Below are 16,802 nucleotides of genomic sequence, written 5' to 3' on the forward strand. Positions count from 1 at the left end.
AGAGAACCACTTCGTGGAGACGCTGGTACGCAAGCGGTGCTCCGCCCTCGGTGTCTCACTCAGGTGCGCGACTGTTCGTGTGTCGGAGGAGCATTGCGGAGCTGCAGGGAGAGCAGAGGGGATACAGTCATGTCAGACAGCGGGAATGCACAGTCACAGGACGGAGGATCCCACGGCGAGGATAGTACGAGCCGGGTGACGAGCCCAAGTGTGGGCAACAGAGTGACCGTGGTGCTCGGAGCGCAGTGGGGCGATGAAGGGAAAGGAAAGGTGGTGGACCTGCTGGCTCAGGACGCTGACATGGTCTGCAGATGTCAGGTTAGTTTATGAGCACTACTCAGTAACTTACTCACTCTGAATATGCGAATATATCTCCGGTGGGTTGTGTAGTTGTGATGCGCTGTGTAACTTACATCATCAACAAGCTTGTACGGAAATATTCATGGCATCAGTGAGCAGCCTGTGTAGTAGGGAAATGAATGTTCAGTGCTGTGAGTGTTCGTATAGCATGTGATTATAGGACTTGTTTGCTGGCCAATTCTTGGGAAGCAGTTAGCTGCTGTTTTATTATAGCGGAAATAGAAATTACAGCGCGCTTCCATTGTTATCGACTACGCTGTCTGTCTGCACGCGAGCGGCGTCAAATAAAATGCAGCGCTTCCTGCGTACTGTTTTAGCTACGCTAGCAGTGCACTATGTAGGGTGTTTGCTAATGTCACCTTGACTGAATTACCGGTATGTGATATCGAAGCGCTGTCTGCCCATTGGAGGCCTGAAATCTTAATAGATGTTATTTAGTAGGCTACATATTGGATTATCCGGGGTGTTCTGTACAGATGTAAACACAGACTCTGTTGTTCACATGAGCGCAGGACTCCTTTGAAGTCTATGACGTTCGAATGTGTGGTATTTATGCGTATTACAGTGAAACCATGGTGTTGTAATTGTTAATAATTAAAGTAATGGTTACTCAACATTAACCTCCAGCTATTTGATTTTCTGCCGTTGTCTCGTGTTATAAATGTTTACAGATTCCTGCAGCTCACTAATTCTTCAGACATGATGTTCTACAACTTTACCTGCCTTTAGCAACATTTAGCTATAGCCTACTTTCAATCATTAGAATAGATTTGTGTTTAAAAGTAACAATTAAATTGGGTTTATATACAAAATATAACATCAAACAACCACCTGTAAAACCACCTGTTCTCAGAAGTCAATAGCCTACTTCATATAGCCTACATTAAACAGAAATATTAATGGCATATTATACACATATGAAGGAAACATTTATTTGTGTTTAGAGAGGGAAGAGGTAAAAAATGTAACAGTAGACCTTTGCTTTTATCACTGTACTTTTAGTTTGTAAAAACACTTGACAGTTGTTTTTGGCCATCTGATGGTGTTGTTGACCCATATAACTCAATATACCTCAACTTCTCACTACTCAAGAATCAGTGACCTCTTAATACAAGGTTTCCATGGTCATAAAAAACATGGTGATAGAATTTTAAAATGGTTGTTCCATCAATTAAAAATATCTATTGTTAAGCAGTTGGTTCAGGTAATAAAGTAAAGTTTACATAGCATATTGCTCCATAATGTGTCAACACATCTCCCATTGCACGTCAGAAAGAAACAGGTGTCACTATAATAGCCTTATGAAATTTGGACACTGCTGTGCTCTCACTTAACCAGATATACACACACACACACTCACGTATACATCTGTTCTTTTATTTGATTTGATTTTTTTTTTTTAAATTTACGTACACTAGTTGATTTAAAAAATTTAGATTTGTGAAGAAAGCACTTTTAGGGACAACTGGGCAAATTGTTGTGGTATGCTTGCCCCAGTGGTTGTGTTGTGTTATGCTTGAGAGCACACAACTGCACTTTGGTAGCAGGCCGCTTTACAAATTGTTGTGGCAATTTGTGCCCCCCCCTGCCCCGCCCCACCCCGCCCCGCCCCTGTCGCTATGCTTGGAATTGATAACAGGCTCACATTGCAAGGATTCTCTCCTAAGAAGTTAGTATTCTGCCAAGGTTGTGACTGCATTTAAATAAGACACTCTATGGCGCACCATGCAAACCGTCATGTGTGTGCTGTGCAAACGAATGGAACAGAAATCAGATAGTGTTCGTCTTTTTATAAAAACACTGCACTCAGCAGTATGACTGGTTTTCCTTACGGGCAGATGCAATGGAAGAAAGGCCATCGTGCTGTTCCGTGTCACACCAATTTGGTATGTCGGTCCAGAAACTAGAGGATCAAATATGAAGCAGTCTGAACAGCCATTGCATGCTGTACCTCTTTTTGTGATATCCAGTTTATTTGCAGATTAAACTCTTTTCATGTAAGCCTAATTTGTGTGGTTAAATCTGTTTTAGAAGTACAATATTGGGAAAAACTAACAAATCAAGTTGTTTTTTGTGGCTCTCTTATTTATGGTTTTCCGGGCATGTGGGCTTGTCTTTCATAACTTTTACAGTATAATTAATTACAGATCTATGATGCCGCAACCAGCCGCTATCTTTAGCCCAGCCTGTTATACAGGAATGTACTGAAATCTTTGTGAGCTAGGCCTATAACTGTCTATAGAAGTGTTTATGAATATCCTTTAGTCAAGCTACACTTTTGGTATCACATTTCTTTCTTGATCAGCCACTGTAAGACCAAGTCTGATGAGAATGAACGGACCTCTCTTGCTCTGACAGATAAGATATATATCGATAAGATTTGCTGTATTGACTCTGTAATTGACACAATTTGTTTCAGACAATATATCAGCCACTTATTGTTTTAACTTCAGAGTCTTAAATTATTTTAAACATAAATCACAGGCATGTCTGAATCCTTGGGGTCTGCTCGATAATTCAGTCTCTGTGGAGATCTCTTGACTGCAGTGAGTGTTGTGGTGGTCAAGCATGTTAACTGTGTAATGTGCAGCTGTTTTTATCAGTGAGTCCAAGTATGCTGCCTGCTGATAATTATGCTGCCGATTTAAACCTAGTGTTAATCAATTAGGCCCTAAATACTTTTTTTTTTTACATACTCTAGTCTCTTGCTGATTTTTCTTGTTTGAACTACCAGAAATGAATCGGCTGATAAAAATGTAATCATACAATACTCTCTGTATACTCCCACACAAAACAAACCAAGCCAGATAGAACGCAACATTATAATCTCACCAGAGTCAACATACAAAACAATATTCAATCAAACTAGCCTAGTTTTTGGTTCTGTACTTTTTCAACTGCATTTTTAATGCTGATGGAACGCCTGGTGCACTGTGTCATTGTGGGTGATAAAGTGATAACTCTGCTAGTAATCCCTGTATTACTTACTCAACCCCTTGTTCCTCTTTAAACAGACATTGGAGCAGATCACTCATTCTAGCCACTTTTAGTCTGCTAGGTTTGGAATGGAACACTGGATGTCATCCAACAGCCTAAAAGACAGTCATGAGAGCAAATGTGACAAACATCATATGAAAGTAATTTTCCATGTTACTGACTCTGAGTTTTCTCTGAAAGAGAAACTATACTGTAAGTATTTTCCCTTGGAGCCACATCTTATAATACGGTGTTGTGTGGATACAAATTTGCTTTAAAGTCAACCTGAAATCAGAATTGATCCTATTTATTATCTTTATACAATGTGCACTGGTTTATTGTGCAGAATATTCCAAAGAAAAAAATAAAAATATATTTGCTGAGGTTACCAAACTGTATAGGGATCAGTTTTCACAATTCATTCTCTTCCCAATGGAGTCAAATCCCGGCCTACATGTTCTTTCCTCATTAAATTATATTCCACTTGGAAATTATGAAAACAAAATGGATTGCGAATGTTTGTTCACTCTAATTGCCTAAATAACTGTTAAACCTGTTTATTACACTTTTTACAATATAGAACAGATTAATCCTTTAGTACTATGCTGTGAGTATTTTGCTTACAGAAACACCACATTCCTTACATAAAGTGTCAGCATGCTGCTAATAACAATATGATGTATCGGTTCAATCTGTGCTTAAATCTCCCAGGCTGGGCCCTTTGATTTAAAAGCAAACTTGTAATAGGAGTCCATAATAGTAATGTTAAAGCAAGCAACGCTTTTGGTCACCATGGGTATGAGAACATCGTAAATGGATCTAAAAAAGGAGAGGCATCCACACACATGCACTACTAAACTGGTCAAACGAGACCTGCCCGGAAATAGCTCTGCACTGTTCCTTGCTGGATTAAAGACTGATTTATTGAGCACACTTTGTGGGTACTCCCTCAGACTTGGCATGAGGTCAGAGCTGATTGACGCCATGTTGAAAACCGACACATGTGAGGACTCTTGATGATTCTTAAGGATGGTAACAGCAGTTGGCGTTCCAAGGTTGCTTTGTAATCTATGGTTTCCCTGCTCTTTAGTCATGTGTCAAGTTCAACAAGGACGGAATCTAGTAATGACCATTCAAATGAAACCATTGAAACTCCGCAGAACTGGAATGTGTGTCTTAATTCCTTCTTGTATGTTGTCTAATGGAGCAGTAGAGCTATTCTCACATTAAATCCACACCTGACAACCAAAATCAGTGTTTACATGCTGAAATTTTCCATTCACAACTGCTTGTCTAAGCATGTCTGTACCATACCATAGGAATGCTTGATGTTAGCTATGGATAGTTCAACCAAAAGCTTGCTTTCTTTTGTGGTACAAAATAACTTTGAGGTACCAAAAAAAATATTGAAGTGCATTGATTTCCATTGTATGGACAAAACATTGAGGCATTTCTTAAAATATATTTTATGTTCTACAGAAGAAATAAAGTCATGATTGTGTCCTGGAATGACATGAGGGTTTGATTACAGAACTTAAATTTTAGGGGTGAACTATCCCAAATTTGTATCATTGTTTCTCAAGGATTGAACAGTCTTTGTGTTCTTCTCTCCTGTAGGGGGGCAACAATGCAGGACACACGGTTGTGGTTGATTCAGTGGAATATGATTTCCACCTTCTACCCAGCGGGATTATCAACCCTAAGGTCACTGCCTTCATTGGTGAGTATGTTAAATTACCCCCCTCTTTTTGTGTAGTGTGGCTTGTATGCAACCAGTACAGCATACAGATCTGTATTGGTGGTCCCTACTTTGAGGATGCCACCCTCTCCTGTTAGAGTGTCTGGATGCTGGCCAGCTTATCCAGACTAATATAGCTGAGTGCATTCAATGCAGTTTATTTGCAAAGATCCAATTTTGCTAATGGCCACCATTGTGTTCTGGCCTTCTGATTCATATGTCAGCGCTGTATATTAGTATGATCTATAGGAAATGCTTGATGTTCCTAGTACAAAGCACTTTACCACTTAATGCAAGCATACTCAGCTCGTACAGGTTTAATATTTCTTACCAGTATTCCTTACCTCTTGTTCCAGGTTTTAAGATTTCACACTGTACAATTTTAAAGCCTGCTAATGTTTTATTACATAAATTTTCTATATTATACAGTGTAATAACAAAACCAAGAGAGCAACATTACAACAATAATTGAATTAGGTAACAATTGTAGTGGCTAAAGGCTGAACGTTCATTTTTTAAAACACTAATTCGACACAGCCAGGAGACAGGTAAACTGTTCCACCTTTGTAAGGGTAAATGTTCTTATTTGCATATATACAAAGTTAATAATGTTCATTGGACAATAATTGCATGTCCATCTGTGGAAGTTTTGCCACTGAAACTGAACACAGCATGACACAAGAAACAAGTTTCTGTGCGTGAATATTAATGAGGTAAGTTGTCTGTTGCTTAACAACTCACTGTAACGTTCTTGCACCACATTATTTAACACTCCGGGGTTAAAATTGGCCTTTTTCCCAGGGTAAAGATGCTGTTAACTCAGGGTTAAGTGTAGTGTGAAAGCCCTGATATTGGACCGTGTGACTGACAGCTGGTCATTTGATTACAGGTAATGGTGTAGTCATTCACCTGCCTGGCCTATTCGAGGAGGCTGAGAAGAATTTGCGGAAAGGAAAAGGTTTGTGCTTATCTGTTTGTGCCCTTGTGCTTTATATTTGAGTTTCAGTGAGTACTGACAGGAGTCTAACAGTGATTTTGCCCGCAGGTCTGGAAGGCTGGGAGAAAAGGCTCATCATCTCTGATCGTGCACACATCGGTAGGCTGATGGCTCTCATGATATATTATAAACACTATCAGATCCCTGAATTACATTCAGAGCTACAGGCAAAATGTGGCTTTGTAGGGTTGTAAACAATTTGATTTGATTACAGTGTCATTATTACTAAATAATGTGATCATGCACTTTGGTCAAAATATGATTTGATTATTTTGTATTCATAGTTATTTTTAAATATGTGCTGAATACACTTGCACTACCATTCAAAAGTTTGTTTTTTGAAAGAATTCTCTTGTGTACAAAGCCCCTAAAGGGACATGGTGAGATGGGAGGGGAAAAAATGACAATGCTCTTGCATTCCCCCAAGAAACTTTGGGTCCCCTCACAAAATCTTTTGCTTTTCTCTGGGAAACGCTAACATTTGCGAGAAAACACAAAAGCATTGACTTATTATGCTCCCATCTCATTTCCCCCGCCCCACCACCATGTTCCTTTAGGGGCTCCATACTTATGTTCATTGGCTGCCTTTATTTGCTCAAAATACAGTGAAAACTGTAATATTGTGAAATTGATTGCAATTTAAAATAACGGTTTTCTATTTCAAATGTGCCTCAGTGACATCTTTTGTACCTTTTCTTCTGAGAGTGTACTTTGATGAATAGAAAATATCAATCTGAATGGTAGTGTATGTAAGCCAAATGAATGCGTTTATGGACATGAAGTACATTGGGGGTTTTGGATTTTGACATTTTTTTTACAACAACAAAAACGTTGTACTTGATCAAGAAATTTAAGATTACATTTTGAAAGCCACCATTTATCTCCACATTCAAAGTGTAACTGATGTCCATGAGATTGTCATAATATTTGTCTTCTTTACATATACAAACCATTTATAACACACTTTGCACTGTGCAATATTTCTGGGGGAAAAAAAAAGATGTAATGAAAGCCTAAAGCTAAACCCAAATCTTTAACACCGTTCTTTTGATGCCCTGCAAACACTGGCATTTCCTTCAGGAACTGCAAATCTAGCTAGCTATCTAAAATTCTCGAATTAATGCGTTGAAATTGTATTTGATTCTTCAATACATTTTTGTGTCCTGCTTTTTCTAATGTTTGTTATTTTGTTTTTAGTTTTTGGGATTTGAAGTGGGCAGATACCGCTCTCAAATGTCACATAATCAAAGAGTCCTTTACAACTTAATAGAATAGCATATCCAGTGAAATTAATGGTGTTTGAATTATTATGCCTTTAGTGTATTGTTGTAATTCAAGACTCTCAGCAGGAGCCGTTATAATGAAAGGACACTGGGATCCATTGTAGTCAACACAAGTGTTGTTATGGTGACCTGCTTTGGCATGTTGGGTTCAGAGCTCCGAGAGATGAGTTCCAGCACAGTAGTGCTCTGTCTCACTGTAATTTATACACTCTCCTGCCTCTAGTGTTTGATTTCCATCAAGCTGTGGATGGAGTCCAGGAACAGGAGAGGCAACAGCAAGCTGGCAAAAAGTAAAAACCCTGCTTTATGCACACGCATACAACACGCTAGCAACATGTTATGACAAGAGTTCATAACAAAAGAAAAACTGCTTTGAGATGTAGTAGAGGCTTTTCTAACTTCTCTGGTTGATCTTAGTTGCTGACTGGTTTATCTGTATTTTTGCATTTGTTTTATAATGGACAAATGAGATGTTCTAGACTTGGATAATACAGGCACGTTCCTATCTTAGAGGTTTTTTTTTATGTGAAATAAATGATATATAGTTATAAATAATTATGTCTTGCAAAGTTAAAAGAAAATATTTTTCAATCTTAATACCATCTAATATTTAATATTAAATATAATTTTGGCTAAATTTAAATCAATGTGATTAGTTAATGTGGATTTTCCCTGACAAACACAAGTTAACTTCAATCAAAGCTAAGTAAAGAAGCTGAATATTTCATAGTCCCTCTTACATTAAAACATGTAGACTTAAATTAAAATGTAGTGTAAATGATTATGTACATCAATAATAATTCACTCAGTGTCTTCTAATGCAAGAATCATAAGAAGAAAATATTCTCTTATTCTTACATTCAATTTGTTAACATGAAGAGAACCCTTTAGAAAAACTGTTACCTTTTGAAATAAAAATAAAGTAAAAACAGTAATATTGTGAAATTTTATGAGATTAGTAAGGTATTCCTGTGATGGCAAAGCTGGATTTTCAGCATCATTACTCCTGTTTTCAGTGTCACATGATGCTTCATAAATCACCCTAATATGCTGATTTTCTGCTCAAGAAACATTTCTTCTTATTATCAATGTTGAAAACTTTATCATTAATATATTAAAGTTGTAAAATTTGTGCTTAATATTTTTCTGGAAACCGTGATTGTTTTTTTTTTTTAGGATTATTTGATAAATAGAAAGTTCAAAAGAACATTTATTTGAAATAGAAATTTGTAAAAAAAAAAAAAAAAAAATTGATTTAGAAAACTGTCACTTTTTTTAATCAATTTAATGCATTCTTGTTGAATAAGAATATACATTTCTACCCCGAATATTTGAATTGTAATGTATGTAAATAAAATATACTCACTTTTATAAATATCAGTGTTTCTGTGGGTCCTAAAAAGTCTTAATTTGCCCTTACACAAAGTAAAGATCTTAAATCAGAGCAGAAAGTCTTAAATTCATAAATTTATGGCATTAAATGCTGCATGCATTGCAGAAATGTCATCTTTTCCTGTTTTCCAGTATAAATATTTTAACGTCAAAATGTTTTAAATCAAAATGCATTTACTTGAGATGCAAATGAAAAAGTCTTAAAGTTGAACAAAATTAAGTCATGCTTAAAACAAGAACAAATATCTTTCATTGTGTTGAAAACGAATGAATTTGAATTAAGTTGATTTTTTTTCTCAGCCCACTGGCAGATATTTGTTCTTGTTTTAATCTCAATTTAACATTAACATTAATTAAACTTCATTTCATTTTGATCAGTTTCACAGAAAACAAGACTTCATATTTTATTTAGCATATTAGTCATTTTGCATTTCAAGTAAATGTCTTGATTTAAGACTTTTTTTTTTGTAAAATGAATTAAAAAGAAATCGATATCTGATGGAAGTCGTATTTTCAAACTCTGAAGTGTTGCTAATACACCTCATTGTGTTTCTCCCTAGACACTTATACTTAGAGAACATATTGACGTATTGTGTTCCCTTCAATTTATCCCTTCATTTTTTTTTTTTTTGGTCTTAAAATGTCTTAAATTTACCTTCATAAAACCTGCAGAAACCCTGAATGTAACAGAGTGTCCCTGCTCTGTGTCTCAATCTACTTAGGGGTCCCTGAAAAGGTCGCAGACCCCTGTTTTAAAGCATTCGCATACACCCAACATGGAAAGAGAGTCTTATCTATCTAATGCACATGAATATCACTCATGAGTCTCACCTTGTTTTTGTTTCACCATCTAGTTTGGGAACAACTAAGAAGGGAATCGGCCCCGTGTATTCAGCAAAAGCAGCTCGCAGTGGCCTGAGGATATGTGACCTTCTGGCTGACTTTAAGGATTTCTCAGAGAGGTAAGGGTGTGCTCACCTGTCAACTGAACTTAACTCAACTATTTTACCCATTCATGTCACATTCCATAGATGGTGTTAAACCTCACCCACTGTAAAAACACTTAATCCAGTTCTTAATCCATACCAGAAACCACGCTACTAGCCTATCACAGTGTAAACTGAGCGGTCTCATGTCTCTTTTCACAGATTTAAAAATTTGGCCTCGCAGTATAAGTCTATGTACCCTTCACTGGAGATCGATGTGGATGGGGAACTTGCGAAACTCAAGGTGAGAAGCTTAGATGTCATACCAGTTCACACCAGTTCCATATCGGTTATGGCACTCTTTCTGACATTGACTTTTTTTTCCAGACATATGTAGATAGGATAAAGCACATGGTGAGAGATGGAGTCTTCTTCATGTATGAGGCGCTACATGGACCTCCAAAAAAGATCCTGGTGGAAGGTGCCAATGCTGCCTTGCTGGACATTGACTTTGGTGAGTAATGGATACACCGAAACACACAGCCATGTGTAACGTAAGATTATGCAATTTGCTAACCAGCTGATTCCCTGTTGTAAGATTCACTCCTTGTATTTTATTTTATATTATTTTAATAATTTATTATAATACATTTAACTTTGCTTATATTTATTCTTCACCATGTCAAACATTTTTTATTATAGTTCCTAATGTTTTTATCCTAATGTATGACATGTAGTTGTACAGTTACTTATAGTTAGTAGAATGTCTAAAGTGGACCATCGAAATAAAGTGTTACCCATTTCACTGACACACAGCATTGATGTGATGCTCTTTTTTTTAGGGACATATCCTTTCGTGACTTCCTCAAACTGCACTGTGGGAGGGGTGTGTACGGGTCTGGGCATGCCACCCCAGAACGTGGGTGAAGTCTATGGAGTAGTCAAAGCCTACACCACGAGAGTTGGGATTGGGGCTTTCCCTACTGAACAGAGCAACGTAAGCAGCTCTTTCATTTCTGGCAGTGTTCGGATACTTAATGAGCTCTCACTACTGTTCATATCCCCTTGCATTCAAGTGTTATGAGTGTTTTTCTGACTTTACTCGAGCACGATTCTTGTTTTAAAGTTTTAAACAGGAATAATGAGTCCGGAGGAACAGCAGTCAGTAATCTATAACGCTACATGACAATGAATATATTATGTATGAGAAATTTAGGTAACACTTTAGTTTGGGGACCAATTCTCGCCATTAATTAGTTGCTTATTAGCTTGCGTATTGACTGTTTATTAGTACTTATAAAGCACATATTAATGCATTATTCTGCATGACCATATTCTACTTCTTTTGTACCTACTTCATACCTAAACTTAACCCCTACAACAACTAACTTACTAACTATTAAGCAGTAAATAAGGAGTTCATTTAGGGCAAAAGCCGTAGTTAATAATGAATGTGTTCCCCAAACTAAAGTGTGACTGACATTTATGATATCCTGTTCCTTATTACATTTCATTACAATGACTTAATATGTGCTTATAAATAATAGCAGGGTTCACAAGGTCATGGACAACCCAGAAATATTAAGATTCTACAATGGAAATGAATAAAATCATAAAGCCATGGGATAGACATGGAAAAGTCTAAATGGTCTTGTTTTTAGTTACTTTTTCTCTCTAATTAAATATACGACTTTATATTATGTGTCTTTACTATGCACTTACATTGCAAAAAATTAACTGTTGGGTACAATGTATTTATTTTGCATTGCAAATCACTTTAGCTGCCATTGTGGTGGATTATGGGTGAGGTTAGGGACATGACTGGTGGTATGGTTAGGTTTAAGGGTGGGGTGAACAGTTTTGTAGACTTCATAATTCAAACTGTCAAATAATTCTGTCAATACAGTAGATCAATTTAGCATTTTAACATTTTTATTATTTTTGCATATAGCTTTTTGTGTATTTAGCAGAGACAGTGCACATTAATAAATAGGACTTTAAATACATTTTTCTTCTGTAGTCACTGAAAAGAATGTTACAGGGTCACCCTAAAAACAAAATCTGAAATTGAAATGACAAAATTATTAAAATGGGTAACAGCTTAAAATAAGGTTCCATTTGTTTACATTAGTTAACATAAACTAACATTGAAAGAAAACTTCTATAACATTTACTTAATCTCAGTTATTTTTAATTTCAACATTTACTAATACATTATTAAAATCAAATTTTATCTTTTAACATTATTTAATGGACCTAAGCTAACACGAACTAACAATGAACAGTTGTATTGTTATTAATTAATGCTAACAAAGATAATAAATACTGTAAAAAAAAAAATGTATTGCTCATTGTTAGTTAATATTAGTTAATGCAATAACTAGCGTTAACTAATGGAACCTATAAAAAGCTTGACCGTTTAACTTCTTTATTATACATTTTCAGATATCTGTACAGAGAAATACACAAAATAATTAAATGTTGCACTTTAGTCATACTGTACTTGTTCGTAGGAAACTGGAGAGCTCTTGCAGACGAGAGGCAAGGAAGTGGGCGTGACCACAGGTCGCAAAAGGAGATGTGGTTGGCTGGATCTGGTGCTTATCAAATATGCCCACATGATTAATGGCTTCACAGCGTGAGTGTTCAGTGATGTCTCCTTTGGTTTTTTTTTTTTTATTTGTGTTCTATAAAATATAGTTTTCTTATATGCATCTCTCCATGTGCCCTTCTAGCATAGCTCTCACCAAACTAGACATCTTAGATATGCTTCCTGAGATCAAAGTTTGTGTGGCATACAAATTAGATGGTGAAACCATCCCACATTTCCCAGGTAAGCAGCACATTTTTCACATCACATATAGATTTGATCAAATCTAGTGTAGTTAAATATCATACATTTTCCCCAGCAAACCAAGAAGTGCTACAGAAGGTTGAAGTGCAGTATGAGACTCTGCCAGGCTGGAATACAGACACGTCTGCTGTCCGGACCTTTGATGAGCTTCCAGAAAATGCAAAAAAATACGTCTGCTACATCGAAGATCAGTTGGGTGTGCCTGGTAAGACTTTTACCATCGCTAGGACACATTTCTCAGTACATGAGTCACTTTTTTTTAAACTCTTCACACATTCTCCTTACCAACCTTCAGCTTGGCACTGCAGTTAATTTCACATTCAAAATGCACTAAAACTTCTAAAACACTTGATATACAGTGTCTCAAATCAAGTAATTTTTCCATAACTCTAGCAAAGATTGTCACCCAACGAACACACTCACTGATCTAAGGGGGTTTTCACACCTGGCTCATTCGGAGCATTTGTTTCGGAACATGATGCGTTTTTCGGTTCGTTTAGGCATATTTGAACATAGCAATCGCGCTCGGTCTCAGCATTATTGCAAACGAACTCTGGAGCGGTTCACTTGTGGTGAGAAAGCAATCCGACCCAAAGGACCAACGAACCATAGCCTGGTTAAAACCAGACCATTCTCTTCTCAGTTGTAACTGAGTTATGGTCTGGCAAAGCGTCATAGACAAATCATTTCCAGAGGGGCGTCACCAACGGACGTCGCGGATAGACCTAAAACCAATCAGAGTGATGAAGGAGATGACGTATGCAGAGCGGCGGAGAAACATCTCCAAGTGTTGTTCTTTGGTCGGTTTTTAACAAAAAGGAAACGTTCAAATCGCTTAAAACAGACGCGATAGCTGATTCGAACGAGTGATGTTCGACGGCGGCATCCATCTTTGTAATGTAGGCTACAAAATCTGCTTCAAAATCCCAGCGCTGTCGTCATCGTGTAAAGCCCGCCCCATAGTTTCTGATTGGTCCCTCGATTTCGACGGATTGGAAATGGGTTTGAATGAGCTCTTAGCCAGACTAACTTTCAGAGCAAATCTAAATTTGCCGGAAGTTGTCTGGGTATTCCCAAGGGGGTAATCCATCGACCGGAAGTTGAAGCCGGCCGGGTGCCGCCATGTTGTAGCAGAACTTCACTTGCGTTAGCATTTCCATTGACTCCCATTCATTTTGGCGTCACTTTGACAGCGAATAACTTTACATCTGAGGCGTTTAAAGACTCCATTTGTCCATTATTTATTTCTAAAGAAACACGACAATGTATAAAGGGCTCCATTACCTTCTATGTTACATTATGGCCCCGTAGAAACAGATTTTGTAAAAATAGGCTAACGATTGCGTCATAACCACTCGACTCTCTGTCGCGCTGTACAGAAATTACCGTACAGACAGGAGGAGAAGCTCGCAGGCAATCGGGGGGACGTCCCGTCAAGGGAGAAGCCCATAGATAATGAGTCCATAAAAGCAACGGAATACTTACTCCTGCTCACTCACGCCAAAGAACTCTTTGCTCAAGTTCCCCGTCTCTGCAAGGTTAACGTTGGCAATTTTCACGCACAGCTACTAGAAGATTTGCGTCTGTCAGACAGGTTGCTCACGTCATCAAGCTTAGTTTGAGTCGGTTTGAGTCTGCGCGTCAGGAACGGAAGTGCTCAAAAATCGCTAAAAATGGGCTTCAACTGTCTCAACTGAGTTCCAATGAGATGGCTCTGTCCACTTCTTATACTGTCTATGGGTTTTCCCTGGCTAAACGAACCAGGCCGTATCACAATACATGATGGGATATATGTTGCATGAAAAGCAGCAATGTTTGTTTTTCTAATGCCTCTCAAAATGAATCGTGGGTTAACCTGGAGCAAAGACGATGTGAAATGCCTTATTGAAATTTGGTCGGCGAACATATTTCAGAACAACTGTCCAAAACACATACAAATACAGATGAAGCCTTGATTCTTGCTAAAAATGATAAAGTAATATAATGACAGCTAAAAAGAAAGCCACAGTCAACTGTCGTCTATCCATCCTGACTGATGACCGCTATGAGCCGAATCCTGGAACATAAGTGGGTCAAAGCTGACCAATGAGAGGAGAGTTTACTCGTACTTGACTCGTATTAACTAATTTTTGGTCCATGTTGCCTTGTGAAAGCAAACCGAACCAAGAAGAAATTGTAACAATTTTAATCCTTGTTTCGGAACAAAGTAAATGATCTACAGGTGTGAAAACGCCCTAAAACACTATCAACCAGTCAAGTCACCATTATATATAGTGCTTATACAAAACAGATTGATCAATAAAACAGATATAAAAAATAAAAATAATAATGATCACTGATGCAAATTTGGAATATACTATATTTTAGGATGGTTTTACTATAGAAATGTTGCACATTTTTGTCTTATTCAGTTTTGTATTATGTTAGGTTTTGATCTTTAGTTTAACTGTTTTGAAAAGAGAATGTAAACGTGAAAATTGGACTGTAGTTTTGCTGATGGTTCAATGTAATTGTAAAACAATTCATGTCATTTGAAAGATGTGGTCATTAAAAGCATTTTGTGCCAAAGCAATGATAAATAATCTACAGTTTAGCTCACATAGACTGCTGTTATGCTCTCTGTGTGAAGAATTTTGAAAAAGTCACCGAAGTATTAAAAAAAAGGGTTCTAGAAAAGTTTACACGACAGTTTTCCACTATAAACGACTTTTTTTGTGTGCTTTTTGGCCATTATACGTGGGGCCTGAAAAGGCAAACTTCTGAAAATGTGTTTCAAAGTGCATGTTTTTGAAAACTATACCGTTATCGTGTTCGTGTAAACTACAAAAACGTGAATTTGTGAAAACGATGACGTCACGCGCATGCGTATTACGCGTTCAGTCTATAGGTATGTGTGAGTACTTGACAACCAAAACAACAAAATGGCCTGGCTTGCATAATACAGCGTTTTAGAAGTTTTTGCAATCCGTGTGAACGGGGACCCTTTTGACAGCTTTGTTGTCTGTGTGTGAAACTTTTCAAAAAAGGAAAGGAACATTTTTCCCATTTTTAGCACAGTGTTATCATTTAAAAGTACTGTAAAGTATGAATGTGTACAATGCAATGCGGTTGTTTTACTGCAGTAATCCATATGACTTCCTCCATGTTTTCTTCAGTGAAGTGGATTGGTGTTGGGAAGTCAAGGGAATCAATGATCCAGCTCTTTTAAGAGGCTGCTTGGCCTGCATGTAGCACTGGCTGGATTATGCTCTGGACTCGGGGACTCGGTGCCGGAGACGGGAAGTTGCCTTACAGCCCGTTTAAATCGAATATTTCCCTATATTTTGGTATCATGCAAGATCTTGGCATCATGTAACTGTTTCTCATCTGTTCTCCTCTGGTATTTCGAGCTCTCGTAAGCTCAGTATCTCCATCTTAAGTTCATACGCTGTACATGTGCTACTACTTCAAACAGTCAGGCATCAGAAGTTGTTATATATACATTTTTCACACAGGTAAAACAAGTACTTAAACATATTTAATGTTTTTGCTTCTTTTATCATACAAAAATGGTTATGCGATGTGTATTACCACATTTTGTCCGAACTGTATGATTGACTTGTTCTAGTCAACTTCATTTGAACGTACAGTTTTTAAAAGACAGTTTAAATGTTTCTTTACCAGATGCATAAAAGTGAATCTTTGTGACTCATGTGATTTCACAATTCCGAAATTTGTAGTAGCAGTAGAAGTGAAATGTTTTATTGAGACGTTTTCGAATTTGAATCTGTTTTAATTTGCTCCAAAAATTAGTATATAATAACAAACAATATAATTATAATGTGCCTCAAGATACAGAAACATGCAAGAGTTTAAGCATACTATTATACAGGCTAGGCTCTTGATTCCATTGAATGTATGTAAACGTTTGCACAGTCCTCAGATGTTTATTGTTCAACTGTACAACTTTATGACACAAGCATATTAAAGCCACTTTAATGATCAGTACTGAGATATCGGGATACTGATGCCTTTTATTATGGATGGTCAAATTATAGACATTTAGGTGCATTCAGACGCCACCTCAGGACGTACAATTCTGTTTAGCCAGTAAAACGCACTGATGATTAAACTTCTTCTATGGTCGCTAGCTGCTGCAGGAGGTCATCTGGTTTTCTGACCTCCAGTAGTACATTTATAGAACCTTTAAATGTTAGAGGTGTTCCAAACAGTCGAATGTAAGAGTCACTAGAGCTTGTCTGTTTAAATATGACTGGGTTGTTTCATAAACCCAGAT

At 37.2% G+C, this 16,802-nt stretch overlaps 1 protein-coding gene across 1 annotated transcript; it reads left to right on the top strand.

The window, feature by feature from the left end:
* On the top strand, window positions 1-16,102 carry adss2 (adenylosuccinate synthase 2). Its single transcript, XM_056268998.1, has 13 exons — window positions 1-318; window positions 4,954-5,056; window positions 5,964-6,032; window positions 6,120-6,170; window positions 7,578-7,644; window positions 9,601-9,708; window positions 9,895-9,976; window positions 10,060-10,186; window positions 10,515-10,669; window positions 12,186-12,310; window positions 12,408-12,505; window positions 12,582-12,731; window positions 15,682-16,102. The coding sequence occupies exons 1-13, from the start codon at window positions 130-132 to the stop codon at window positions 15,732-15,734; spliced, it is 1,377 nt and encodes a 458-aa protein (XP_056124973.1). The 5' UTR covers window positions 1-129; the 3' UTR covers window positions 15,735-16,102.
* The last annotated feature ends 700 nt before the right edge of the window (window positions 16,103-16,802 follow it).

Source organism: Rhinichthys klamathensis, unplaced genomic scaffold, assembly GCF_029890125.1.
Source record: "Rhinichthys klamathensis goyatoka isolate OS25496 unplaced genomic scaffold, OSU_Roscu_1.1 h1tg000280l_1, whole genome shotgun sequence".
In the NCBI taxonomy this organism is placed as follows: domain Eukaryota; kingdom Metazoa; phylum Chordata; class Actinopteri; order Cypriniformes; family Leuciscidae; genus Rhinichthys; species Rhinichthys klamathensis.

Excerpts from the sequence above, each read along its gene's own strand:
- adss2 (XM_056268998.1), top strand. The coding sequence starts at position 130 with ATGTCAGACAGCGGGAATGCACAGTCACAGGACGGAGGATCCCACGGC. Across the intron at positions 7,645-9,600 it reads CAACAGCAAGCTGGCAAAAA|TTTGGGAACAACTAAGAAGG; the intron begins GTAAAAACCCTG and ends TTCACCATCTAG. Across the intron at positions 12,506-12,581 it reads AACCATCCCACATTTCCCAG|CAAACCAAGAAGTGCTACAG; the intron begins GTAAGCAGCACA and ends CATTTTCCCCAG.